Source organism: Apis mellifera, linkage group LG1 (assembly GCF_003254395.2).
Source record: "Apis mellifera strain DH4 linkage group LG1, Amel_HAv3.1, whole genome shotgun sequence".
Classification (NCBI taxonomy): domain Eukaryota; kingdom Metazoa; phylum Arthropoda; class Insecta; order Hymenoptera; family Apidae; genus Apis; species Apis mellifera.
Genome location: NC_037638.1, coordinates 11,703,719 through 11,717,583, shown reverse-complemented (window position 1 = coordinate 11,717,583; position 13,865 = coordinate 11,703,719). Strand labels below are relative to the sequence as shown.

General features: G+C 22.7%; 2 protein-coding genes across 8 annotated transcripts in view; both read right to left on the bottom strand.

Moving 5' to 3' along the window:
* Positions 1 to 3,604, bottom strand: part of LOC551976 (calcium-binding mitochondrial carrier protein SCaMC-2) — a 15,407-nt gene extending 11,803 nt beyond the window's left edge. For 2 of the 4 annotated variants that reach the window (XM_016915682.2, XM_026446061.1), the window contains exons 1-4: positions 2,832 to 3,604; positions 1,789 to 1,915; positions 895 to 982; positions 666 to 777 (exon numbers count right to left, since the gene is read on the bottom strand). In XM_016915682.2, the coding sequence (XP_016771171.1) occupies positions 666 to 777; positions 895 to 982; positions 1,789 to 1,915; positions 2,832 to 3,023 (519 nt within the window). In that variant the 5' untranslated portion in view covers positions 3,024 to 3,604. The remainder of the gene's footprint in view (positions 1 to 665; positions 778 to 894; positions 983 to 1,788; positions 1,916 to 2,831) is intronic. The other 2 variants (XM_026446062.1, XM_026446063.1) reach the window with 2 other exon arrangements.
* On the bottom strand, positions 1,787 to 13,865 carry LOC552497 (roquin-1). 4 transcript variants are annotated; one of them, XM_026446058.1, is made up of 17 exons: positions 13,712 to 13,865; positions 12,899 to 13,061; positions 12,472 to 12,679; positions 12,180 to 12,398; positions 11,935 to 12,110; positions 11,533 to 11,866; positions 11,214 to 11,454; positions 10,941 to 11,107; positions 10,611 to 10,870; positions 10,435 to 10,539; positions 10,149 to 10,360; positions 9,925 to 10,043; positions 9,695 to 9,854; positions 9,544 to 9,613; positions 9,275 to 9,469; positions 9,025 to 9,154; positions 1,787 to 1,915 (listed from the first exon to the last, which is right to left on the bottom strand). In XM_026446058.1, the coding sequence occupies exons 2-16, from the start codon at positions 13,058 to 13,060 to the stop codon at positions 9,035 to 9,037; spliced, it is 2,748 nt and encodes a 915-aa protein (XP_026301843.1). In that variant the 5' UTR covers position 13,061; positions 13,712 to 13,865; the 3' UTR covers positions 1,787 to 1,915; positions 9,025 to 9,034. The 4 variants fall into 4 exon arrangements, with proteins under 4 accessions (XP_026301843.1, XP_026301844.1, XP_026301842.1 ...); XM_026446059.1 differs by lacking the exon at positions 1,787 to 1,915 and adding an exon at positions 5,409 to 5,575; XM_026446057.1 differs by lacking the exon at positions 1,787 to 1,915 and having other exon boundaries at positions 8,324 to 9,154.

Genomic DNA, 13,865 nt, shown 5'->3' with positions numbered 1-13,865 from the left:
CTATCTGAAATATCGAACTATATTGATGGAGTATGAATTACATTTAAAAAATTTAAATTTCATATACACGAAACATCATTCGATTTCTCAATCTTTCTTTGGTTAGTAGAACTATGATTATCAATAAGTCAGTTTTGCAAAATTAAAACAGCGCATGTGTAAGAAAAGCTAACTTCAATAGCGCATGCGTGTGAAATTAAGTTAAAAAGAGCAAGGAATACGATATAGTGGGGAAAGGTGATAGAAACAGCTGCAAACTATCAAGGTCATTTTAAATGACAATCGCTACGTCACATCTTTGGTCGAGCCCTCTTTGTTGACGAATCAGAAACTTGATCAATTCAATCATTTTCCCATATATATATATATATATATATATATATATATATATATATATATATAAATTACACTCACAAGTTCATTGTACAATTAATATAAAGTGCAAACAGTTCTGGAGTTATTTGTATTATTAAATTTATATTTCAACACATAGAATAATAAAGTAATAATTTTTTGTTAATATAGATAGATATAGTATATATAATATATAGATATATAATTATAAATTCATAAGTATTTATATAATGTGTATACTTATAATAACATATAAAATAGTGTATGTTTAATTTATAATTTATTATATATAAATTATATTAATTACTTACATTTGTATGATGCCAATATTCGATAAGACCCAAAAGATCAGAACTTGGCGCGTAAAGCAAAAAATCTCGCCATTCGTTAAAACTTATAGTGAGGCTTCCATCTTTGTCCATCCTATAAATCAATATTATAAATTGTATTTCATTCTTTTCATATTTATATAAATAACAAATTTACACATATTATGTATGTTAGATATAAAAATAAAAATAAAATTTATATTAAACTTACCGTTGCAATAATTTTTTCGCTTCATTGAAATCCATTTTTATTCCCAATTCTTCAAATGCTTTTATTAATTCCTCTAGATCAATTTTACCTACGAATTGACGATATGATAATATAAAAAATATATTATGTTATAATTTAATTATACTAAATAAGATTTATATCGATAGAAAAAAGTAATAAAGAAAAAGAAAAAGAATAACAATAACAACAACAACAACAACAACAATAATAATAATTATTATTATTTTATGGATTTTTAAATAATAATTTATTTGATTATCATTAAGATTGCATTCAATAATTATTTATATAATTATAGATGCATTCAATAATTATATTATTTATAGAATATGTTTTATAAGTTATTATTTGTATAAAGTTATTTTTTATTCTTTAAAAAATTTTTACGTGAAATTCCATTTAAAAAAATTAATCAAATTCTTCATATTTTCTTCATATTTTCGTTTATATATAATTTATAGCATAAAAATTTTTAAAAACTTTGGTTATACGTATAATTTTAAATAAAAAATTGATTATATATAGTTATATGTACGATTTTCATTAATATTATTATACTTTTTAATCCATAAATTCTGATTAATTTTAAAAATCATATTACAATTTCTAATAAAAATTTTATTAGAGATCAGAAGACTATTAATAATGAAATATCATAAAAGACTTAAAATGATTTTTAAAGTTTAGATAATAGCATAAGCAAAAGATAATATTTAATATCATATTATTAAACATATTTTATTAGAATTATGTTTAGAATTACTGGATAAAAAATTATTTCATATAGAAATTTCTTGAGAAATAATTAACAAGTATAGACATCTTTCCCATTAAATACGCTAAATAATAATTATTTTTCGCACATCTACTGACCATCCTTATTTGTGTCAAGATGTGAGAATTGTAAACGCAGATTTTTTTCGTGTTCGCGGACATAATGTATAAATTCTGCAAGTGTGATATCACCACTCTTAGTACTATCCGATCTGGCTAAAAATCTCTGAAAAAAAAAAAAAAACTTTTGAATTATATAAGATTTATAAGCCAATACGATTACAAATTTGTTCATTTTTTATGAAATGAAAAATTTATATATTTTTTATTGATAAACAAATAAAAACTTTTATGAATTTACATATTAAAATATTCTATTGTATTTAGAAAATATTATAAAATTGGATAATAACCTTAATGAAACTATGTAAATTGTATTAAGTAACGACTATATGTAAGTATATATGTACCCTGGTTTCGAGAATATTCATGACAATCTTTTTAAATTAAATAAAATTCTTCAAATACATAAAATTAATAATTGATACTTTTAGCAAATTCAAAATTATTATTATTAATTATGAATAATTGAAATAAAAATTTTATAAAATGTTTAAGAATTCAGAACTTTGCTTATATATCACAATTAAATCATTCAATTTATCTTATAATAAATATTAATTTATAACACTATTTATTGCTTTTATTTTTTACCTATTATTATTTAAAATTAATATTTAAATAATACCATTTCTTATAAATTAACAAAATAATTTTTTTATCGAAATTATTGAAATCATTAAAAATTAAAATATGATATGTAAAACATATATTATTTATTATTAAGAGTTAATATTTTTAATTTTAATGTAATATCTGCAATAAATATTTATCGCTTAATATGAATGTCTTTATTATATATATATAAAATATAAAATAAATAATTTTATAAATTTTCAATTACATTTAATAATAATACAAAAAAATGAAATCATAATACATTTAAATATTGATTTAAAGAATAGAAAGAATAGAATTATCATATAAGTAATGACTTTCATTCGATATTTGAAAGTTGCATATCTATAATCCGATTGTATGCTATTAACATTTTTTATGAAAGATTATAAAATTATATATACCTCCGCATAATATTTATCGACACCCACATCACGAAGTGCCTTGGATAAATCTTTTACATCAATTCTTCCATTTCCATCTAAATCTAATTTTTGAAATATTTGTTCAAATCTTTTTTCGTCTTCTGCCGGCAATTCATGTAGATAGTGCGGTGGCATTACGCTATGCACCGCGCTTCTTCGACCATTAGGCATTGTTCTTTATCAATATTATGAAATATTGATACTCTTTCTAATATATGCTTGTATATTATTATTCAAAATATTTTTTTTATTTTTTGACAATATATACTTCCCAAACTTTTAGCAAGCGCTTAATATCATTACTAAACGGAACGTTTCGATCGTTACACACGCCTACGATGAAATTCATAACTATACACACGTGGTATTATATGATGGACATTGATTTTTTAATCAATCCGCGCACTTTCTATTAATAAATTAACGTGATTTTCTGCTTTTTATGTTGTGTTGTCAAATTAAACAGCAGGAAATTTTTAAAAAATGTTACATTTTCAAAATAAATAGCGCATGTAAAGAAATAATATATAAGTACAATAAAAAAAGAACTTAAATCTTTACACTCTAGATTATTGAATAAATATGTTTCAATTAACTGTATATTCACCATATAAAGTAAAACTATATCATCTTCCCCCACGTTAGTATCTGAACAATTGTCTACGCACAACTAAGTTCGATGCCGCTGGAATGTCCTGTTCCGCATTCGATAATAATTGAAGACGCCATCTGATGATACGTTTGAGAAATATTTTTTTGCACTTTAAACAACAAAGCGATTTTTTTAAATACATTTTTGTTTATTATATGCGAATTGTAATTCCAAATTCATATTTTATTAAATTTATAATATCATAATAATGGATAGGAATTATGTAGTTGTAGCGAAAAATGTACATTTGAATAGATAAATATATTACACTCTTACTTATAGTACATTTTTTAGAAAATACAATAAACTTTATGAATGTTGTAGATGATACATATGTTCAAAAAATTTTATTTTGAACATTATCCTCAAACAATGTTTCTATTGTATATTATCAAAATATTCGTACTTTAAATTTTTTGTGCTTATATTAAATGAAAAAAAATAGTAGAATTATAATAATAATATAAATTTAAATATTTTTTCAAACATTTTTCAATAAAATATATCAAATATTTATAGTAATTAATTTATATAATTTATATGAATGCAATAATACGAATATTTTATTTATTTTTCAATATTTTAGAGCAATGAAATCAGGGTAGTATTATTAAAATTATCACATGTGTATATTATAATGCGACTTTTTCCATAGTTATTTATTTTAGAAAAATACATTAAAAATGCCAGACTAACAATTATATCAAACATAATAGACAATACGAATATATAATATTACTTAATATTAATATCTTTCATTAAATTTAATAAAACAAACATATATATATTTTTAATTTTTCTTACCAAAAGATTTTAATTAAATAATTTTTAATGAAAAAAAATTCTGAATTCTAATGAAAAAAATCTTGAAATATATATATATATATATATATATATATATATATATATATATATATGCATTGCCTATTATGTTTACAACTAATGTAACGAAAATCTTACAATCAGGAATTAATTTAACATAAGTGTCACAAAAGTACTATTAGTACTGCTAAGTGCCAAGTGCTCGCTGACTATATGCATTATATACCGATATGTATATAATTATTATTGTTTCATTATGTTCAAACAAAGAACGTTAATATAGATTGTATGTGGCTTCATACCATTAACATAGGTACGCGTGTATTATTATACACATAGTGACATGTTTAACATGCAATTAATCTGAAGCTTGCACAAACAGTATTGTTGCGCTTATTACTTCCCAGTGTACACAGCCCTCTTCACTTTTTATTCTCTATATTTATTATTAACGAGTCATATTACAAATAAAAACAAATTAAAAAAGGAAAGAAAAAAAAGAGATAGCTAAAAGACAGCATTTTTTGAAAAATAGATTGCTAGATAGTTAATTATAATTCCTTTAAACAAAATATTTAAGGTTTTTGAATAAATTTTCCAAATGTTTGTATAAAGGAATTATTTAAAATATCAAAAGATAATTTAAAACAGAATTTTATGCAATGAATTTTAAATTCTTTAACTTATATATCTATAAACAAATTATAAAAACAGTGTCCATTTACAGAAAGGAACATTTAATTTTTATATTTGTTTTTTACATTTACATTTTTTTCTCATATTACATTAAAAAATGATTTTGATCAGAATTATAAAATATTACAATTTAATTTACTAATATTGATATAAAAAAATTTTTAAGTTTTTATTTAAAATTTAGAAATTATTTTGATATAAGTATAATATTTTACATCATTTGTTATATTTGAAATAAAAAAATGGCCCCTTTCTGCAATATTGTCACATGTTTTCTTTCAATTAATTATGATGTCAAAATATAATCTTATGACAAATATATAGCAAATTAAGAATTATTTTCACAAATATAATAAAAAATTTGTACTACATAAATTTCTTTTTAAGATTTCATACTTTTACCTGTGAAATCAGTAACAAAATAAATAATAAAGTTTCTAACATATTTTTCAAATATATAAATATAGCTTCAAATTTAAACATAATCAATACCAATGATACTTCCAACGTAGAACAAATAGTTTAATATTTTGCATGTTAAATATCTTCAAATCTGTAATGGAAATATATTTTATAGAAACATAAAAAACCACTTGATGTATAAGTGAAAATTCTTGAATATTCCATATAACTAAAAATAACATAGTTGTAGTTTGAATTGAAAATATGTAATTTTATACATATTTAAATATATTGAAATAGAACAAGTTAATTTTTTTTATAATTTTCTAATATATATTATTTTATACTTCATAATATACTGTGACAAATGAAGAAATTTGCAACATTAAATTAATAAAACAAATAAAATTGCACCATTATTCGTAATTTTTATAAGAAACTAGTTATGTTCTTAGATTACATTTCTTTCTATAATTCAAAGTAATGTGCCTCTATACATTACATAATTTAAAAATATTGAAATCAGTATGTGTAAAAATGTTTTTTATGATTTTTTATATGTGACTATTTATGATCAAAAGGCACATTTTAGATTGAAAGAAATAATATTCTACTTGAACATATCTAGTTCTGCATATCAAGATAAAACGACATTTTTAATGAAAGATCAATTTCTTTTGATCTTTATATTTCATAAAAAGTCTATGTCACTTCCACTAAAACTGGAATCATGAATATCTATACTACATTATTTCATAAAAAATTAAAGAAACCAAAAACTATTGTAATATATAAATCACTATATCATAAAAAAGTTACAACTTGATCAATGCATTTAGTTTGATCAAATTTTGTATCATATATACAAAATATTATTAATATTAATTGAATTAATTTTTTAATAAGAGAAAAAGATATTATGTTATATCAAATACAAAGAATAGATTTTAAGAATATGAATTTGTCATCCATAAAATAAAATATCTCATTTGATTTTTGTTGTAAAAAATATTAATTTCATTTTTCTTTTTTCAGTTTTTAATAATTAAATAAGAATAGTATGCCAATATTGCATACATTAAATTATACCTAGCATAAAAAATTAAATTGATAGTTAAGAGGAAGCCAATGTGACTGTTCAGTACTTCTCGTAAGTCCGTAAATCGAACATGTTTACAAACGTGAGAGCTGCAGCTCGCATAACAGTTTATTTATAGTATTAATTTCACTCCATAATAATTTCAAATTAGTGATTTTCAAACTCTATTTCACTTGATAAATATAAATTAAAAAAAAAAAAAAAAAAAAAGTTATAAAAATTTTTCTTACATTATTCTGCTATAATAATAAATTGAATATAATAACTATTATATTAAATATATATTTAAAAACCATTATTTCAAATCAATTAACTATAGCAAATAAATAAAATACTATGTTTTTTACCAGGCACAAATGGAATTTATAGTTAATTTTTTTCATTATATATTTTCAAATAAAGGAAAATTTTATACATTATAAATTTCTCTCTCTTTTTTTTTTTTTTTTTTTTTTTTTTTTTTTTTTTTTAATTCAAAACTGTAACATTTTGTATTCAAAACGTGAAATAGAACTTTGATTAAAAAAAGTTAATGATAAAAAAAAAATATCTCAATTGCTTTTGTTTATAATATTATCAATATTCAATTAATTTCGTTTAGATAATATTGATCTGAAAATCTATGTTATAAATTATTCAATAAATGAATTTTAAAAAAAAGAAAATTTCGAAACTCAAATTTATATTAAAAAGCATACTTAAAATTGAAATTAATATCTTACTAATATAGTTAGAACAAAATATATTACGATGTACAAATTACCGTGTTTTATTTGGAAACATATTTTCAAATATGAAAACATGAATCGTGAAACGAAGTACAATAAGAAAATTAAGTATTTTATAAAATTTTGTTATATCGGCTAAAAAAATTTGTGTGTGTGTGTGTGTGTGCGCGCGCGCATGTGTGGTGTGTGTACATCATACATACATACACACATTTATTTATTATTATATATATTTACTTATTTATTTATATTAAAAGCAATATATATTTTAATTATGCAAAATTTTAACAGAATATGTTAATTTCATGTATGCATAACACCTATATGTATTCGTATATTTATCATATAACCTCGTTGCAGGTTAAATAGCATTCTTTCCGAATGTATCAGTAATATAATATCCTTTGCTTCATTGTGCAAACATATAAACAAAATATAGGTAAACTTATCAATGTATAACGCTTATGAGTTTTGATAATTTTTAAATATATCATAGAAAACAAGATTTTCAAATTTTTTGAACTTTTCCTATATATATAATCAATTATGCTCAATTTAAATTTTCAAAATATTTACAAAAAATGATTAAATTATTATATTATATATATATGATATTTTACAAAAATTACTACATTTAATATTTATCCATTAAGAATTTGGAATTTAAAAGATTTATGAAATGCAAAAATTCTTGAGCAAATAAAATTATAATGACCAAAATGATAATGATAGATACCAAATATCGAAGCACATTTTAAGTATGAGTTATAATAATGTAGAATAAATGCTGATCCTATTTAAATATGTCATGATATAGGCAAAATTCAATTTATTGTAGTAACATTATTTTTTGTAAATATCTTGAAAATTAAGCTGAGCAATTATATATTTATATAGAAAAAAATTGTTTAAAATATCTTCCTCTATAATATATTTAAAAATCATCAAATTAATCAAAAGCATTACACATCAATAGATTAACCCAAAATATACTACGCCCTGTCATGTTTATAAAACACTGACATTAATTTCTGTTAAATTTTAACAAATCTGCTCTCATTTTTTTAATTTATTTTGTCAATGAATGTTCCCACTATGATATAATCCATAATGGAACATCAACTTTTCACCGGTTCTATAAATGTAATTTCAATGCGGCAGCTAACTCTCACTTCTTACATTGATTTTTCTTTATAATAGATTTCTACTGTAGCTATCAAAATTAAAATAATATGCGACTTCCTGCATAACTAAATGACAATTACTATCATGAATATTTGATGCCTTTAACAAATTTTTCTTTGAAATTTTACATATTTACAACTAGTTTTTATTATTAAAAAAAAAGAAAAAAAAAAAGAAAAAAAAAAAGAAAAAAAACAACATTCTCATATAATTAAAGGATTAATATTATCAAGATTTATAAAAGCATAATATATGGGAAATCCACTTTACATTACACTATATTGATGGAAAAATTTTCACTTTAATTAAAGTAGGGATGATAAATTTTTCTACCTATTCGATAATGTTTAAAATGTTTGTGATTTTCTTTTGATTTTGTTTACAATAGCAATAATGTTTTTATGCAAAGAGTAAAAAGTACACTTATTTTCAGTCATTTTGTTGAAAAAATGTAAACATGCTAATGCATGGAAGTTCGCAAAAACAAAAGAGGAAGAAACAGAAAAAAAATTATTTTCACATGTTAAAAAAACATGTTCGAACATATAATGGTCAGATCTAAAAAGTAATTAATATAGTAAGACTTACTATCTTACTATTATTTTTTAGAGTTGTCCTCTTCACTTGACCAATGTTTTTCCTGTTCTTGCAATTCAAATTCCCATCGTAATTCTAATTCCCGCATGTCATTTGCAATACCTGCCTCATATGTATCTTCCTAAGAACCAATTTCAAATTTTATATAAATTTTTTTTATCATTTTTACAAAGATAAATAAAATATTTAATACATATTATACATTATTTTATTAATACAAAAACTCAATAATATAACTTACTTCTTCAGGCTTATAATCTTGATTAAAACTTTGAGAACCTAACAAATTATTTGTTGATTGAATCCAAGGTATAGTAGTACCATATGGGCTCCAATTTCGTACATCTTTTTCTTTTTCTCTAATACCAGCTTCAATCATTTGTAATTCTTGTGCTAACCTTTCTCCTGCCGTAAAGGTTGCTCCTTGTGTAGCAAGCTGAAAATGTTTTATATTAATAATATTTTATTTGAAAACAATAGTCAAAAATAGATAATAGAATTGAACAATACCTTTAAATCATTGATTTTTTTCTCAAGATGCTTTAATTGTTGTTTTACCTTTTGCGATTCAAGAATTAAACTAAAATAAATTTAATTATATATAATAAAATTAAATATTTCAAATAATTATTGCGAAAATAATTATTAAAAATTAGTTTACTCTTTAGACATGCAATCCGGTCGTGGAAGTTGTGTATGCGTTGACGAATCGGATACGTTGCGACCGAATGTGATATAACTATCTCCAAAACCACTATTATTAATCGATTGTATTCCTCCATTTGTATCAATAGTAGCATAAGCTGCATTAGAAGTCGATTCTTTAATTTAATTTTATATTTTTTACATTTCTTTCTCTTTATTTTTTTGTATTTTGCTAATTATACTTACGTTGATTACCATAATACCAAGATGTAATAGAACTTGTAGGCATAGGTCGATAAGTAGATATTGTAGGAGATGTTCCTCCATCTGTATAAAAATTAGCAGATTGTACACCATTTGTAGATCTAAAAAAAATTATTTTATTATAACAATATATATAACAATAATATATATAATATATATACTAATAATATCACTTTCAAAAAAATTGAATAAAATAATATTATTACCTGATTAAATTTTTAGATAATTTAGAAATTGGTCCATATTTACTATTAGATGATGCATCAAATGGCACAAATTCATCATCAAATAGAATAGGATCTGCGCATCGGAAATTATTATTACAGTTCATATTTGTTGAAGGAATCATAGGATTATTTGGTGTATTTGTCCATATAGAGAAATTCGATGATAATGTATCTCCTTGTATATCGTAATTCTGTACATAATATTATAAAAATAATAAAAGATATATATCCTATTTTCATTATAAATCTAATTGAAGAATCGTACCGGTTTCATCTGTGGCACTTGTTTGTTGACAATTGTTTCAAGTTGATTTAATATTTCCATCCTACGTTGCAATAACATTGCTAATGTTTTGGCAACTGTTCGCTGCTATAATAATATAAATAATATTTTAATATATATAGAAAAGATTACTAAAACATAAAAAAAAATTTTATTACTTTTTTAGTATTAGAAATTCCATTTGTCATATTAGATGAAATCTGTGATGAATCCCAGATATTAAGATTAGGTGCTGTGTAATCAACAGGTGTATTAGGCATAATATAATGAGAACAATGTACATCCATATTTTTTGTTGATACCATAGGCAACATTCCTTGAGATGGTAGCATATAATTTGTCAATGATCCAATAAAATTGTTTTCATTTGTTGGACTATGATGTTGTATTGGATTAATTTTGTTCATAGAATTAAAATCTAAAAGAAATATAATTATTTTTTTAATAAAAAATAATTTTTTTATGTTATTTATGTTAGAAATACTTACTTTCTCTATGAGAATTATCATGCGATTTTATAGAATGATAAGATAGATCATCACTTTGTTTGAATGTTTTATTTGATCCATTGACTGATTTGTCTGTTTTTATATCTGAATTATTGTTTCCAGGTAAACTTGATCTGAGATTTAATTTTCGACTTTTTGATCTATATCTAGCGAAAAAATAAATAAATATATAAAAAAAAATTAATAAAATATATAAAGATAAAAGATATATTTATGTAAATATATTCTTAAATCTTTTATAGAAATACTTACTTATCAAGTTCCATATCACTATGAGCAAATGTACAATTAGTAGATCTAGGACAAGATCCTCTAAGGGCGAGATCTCTACACATGCTCACTTTATATTTTGGTTGGCCAGGACCTATATTATGGGTACCATCTTGTGCTTTTCGATTACCATGTTGTTGAATGAACTCTACTAATGCTGCAACTACAGTTCTAACAGCTTCTAATGCTGCTCGACATTCTGCTAATGTAGGAGGTTCAGTTTCTGTAATAAAATTAATTAGTTAAATATTTTAAATTTTAATTTGTTTTTAACAAAATATTTAAATATAATAAATTATACCTGGGCTAGGATCTATCGCAGCTAGCAATTCTAATTGTGGTCTTAAACTACTTAATTGTCCAGGATCAGGAGTACGTTGAAGAGCAATAACTAATTCTTGTACACTTTGAGCAAAAGATTGTGGAGTTTGAAGTTTATCTATAATACTTTGCATATGAGATTTATGACTTGTATCTCCATATAATAATGCAGACCATTGATCAGGTGCTATTCTTAAACCAGCTTCAGTTGCAATTTGCACTATTTGAGCATCATGCTCTCTTCTTAATGCTTCATATGTTCTGAATTCTTCTTTTAACTGCATCAATGATGAATCTCCTTCTCGTTTAGATACCTAATTAAATGTTTTATTTAAGTTTTTAATAATATATTTCTTATTATCAAATGAAGAACATTTTTTACCTTGAAACAACTTGCTCTATATAACAATTGTACAACATGTCCTATACTGGTTTTAGAAGCTTGAGGAAAATGTGATTCTAAACGTTGAACCACAAACATAACTAACACTTTCCTAGAAAGAGCAGATCCATCTTCCAATGCTAATAAAACAAGTTTCAATACTTCTTCTTGCATTGCTGATAAAAAAAAATCATTATTATATTTTCATTTATATTTATTATTATTATCTAATTATTTTAATATACCTGGTCCAAGGAATTGACATCCACGAGCTCGTACAGCAGCCCATAGATTAGCATTAAGTTGTTGTGGATTTTGATGTTGTAATATTAATTCTGTAACAGATCTTTCACCTAAACTTCTAGCTGCTCTTACTGCACGTGCTCTTCCTTCTGGTTCCACTAATTGACAACCCACCAAAGTTACTAATTTTCTTTGCATAGGTCGAGATACAAGTCCTGCACCTATTGTTTAATATAACATATATATAATCTTCAATTTTAAATTATTTAAATAATTTATTATTTTCAACATTACCTGTGGTTAAAGAAGGATTTGTCTGACATGGTTTGAGATATAAAGCAAGTTCCTCAATACAATGTTTAGCAACCAAATAATTAGCATGATCTTCAGGTGGTAGTAATTTTTGATAAGCTGTTGCAATATTTGTGGGAACAGAATTTCCCACTAATTGTAATAAGGCTTCATTTACTGGTAATCTTTCTATTTCTGTATTAATAATACTCTAAAATACATATAATATAAATAAATTATTATTTAAATATAAAAATAATATAAAAATTATAAAATTAAAATAAAAACATAATTTGTATAATATCTTTCAAATTTACTTAATAATAAAAATAATTTTATTAGATATAATATGTGCAATATATGTTATATATATATAATAAACAATGATAATATATTATATATAATTAGATATAATGACAATAATATTTACCTGATCAAAAGGACATTGTTTACGATGTAAATTTGCAAGGCACGTACGACATATTGTATGACCACATCCTAAAGATATTGGACCACGTATGGCCACATCAAAGTCATGACAGCAAACTGGACAAGAAAGAAATTCAGTCCACTGTGGTGCCTGTATTGGCATTCTATAACAAAGTTAAATTAAAACATTTTTTTGATTTCACAATTTCTTGTAATATTATTTTTTATAAATAATTAAAATAAATTTCATATTAATAATAAAAAATTTAATTCAAGCTCTATATAATTCATTTATATTTATTTAATAATATTGCGTTATTAAAAAATGTGATATTGCGTTTCTAAACAATATTTTTTTATTTATCAAGAATAAAGACATTTAATTTTAATAAATATGAAAAATGTATCAATATAATAAATAATCAATATAGCAAAATAGCATTAATTAATACTTTAGAAAATAAATAATAAAAAAACTTAGTTTCAATCGCGAATCTGAGGAAATAAACCCTTTTGAAACAATAACGTTGCCTATCAATTGTTTTCTATATGATGATTATCGCTCTTCTTCAATTCATTAGCGCATAAAATCAAAGTTTGTTTTGAAAAAATACACAGAAAATATTTCAAATATAATCGTTTTAATCACGCAATTAGGTCTAAATTTTTTAATCATTGTCGCTATTATTTCCGTATTCATTGAATGTCTGCTCTATACATATAAAAATAAAAAAAAGTAATATCCGCTTTTGCCACAAGAAAATGTAACGATACAATAATTATTATTAAAATAACAAAAAATTAAAAAACTCACCTCGTTATTGCCTTCACAAAACATCACATTAACTACTCGATTACTTCGCACGTAGTTCTGCCATCGAAGCAAGAACAGATGAATCACAAATAGTAAGATGAGCTCAATACAATATTTCTCAAGTATATTTTTTTACTTCACTAGTCATGACGAA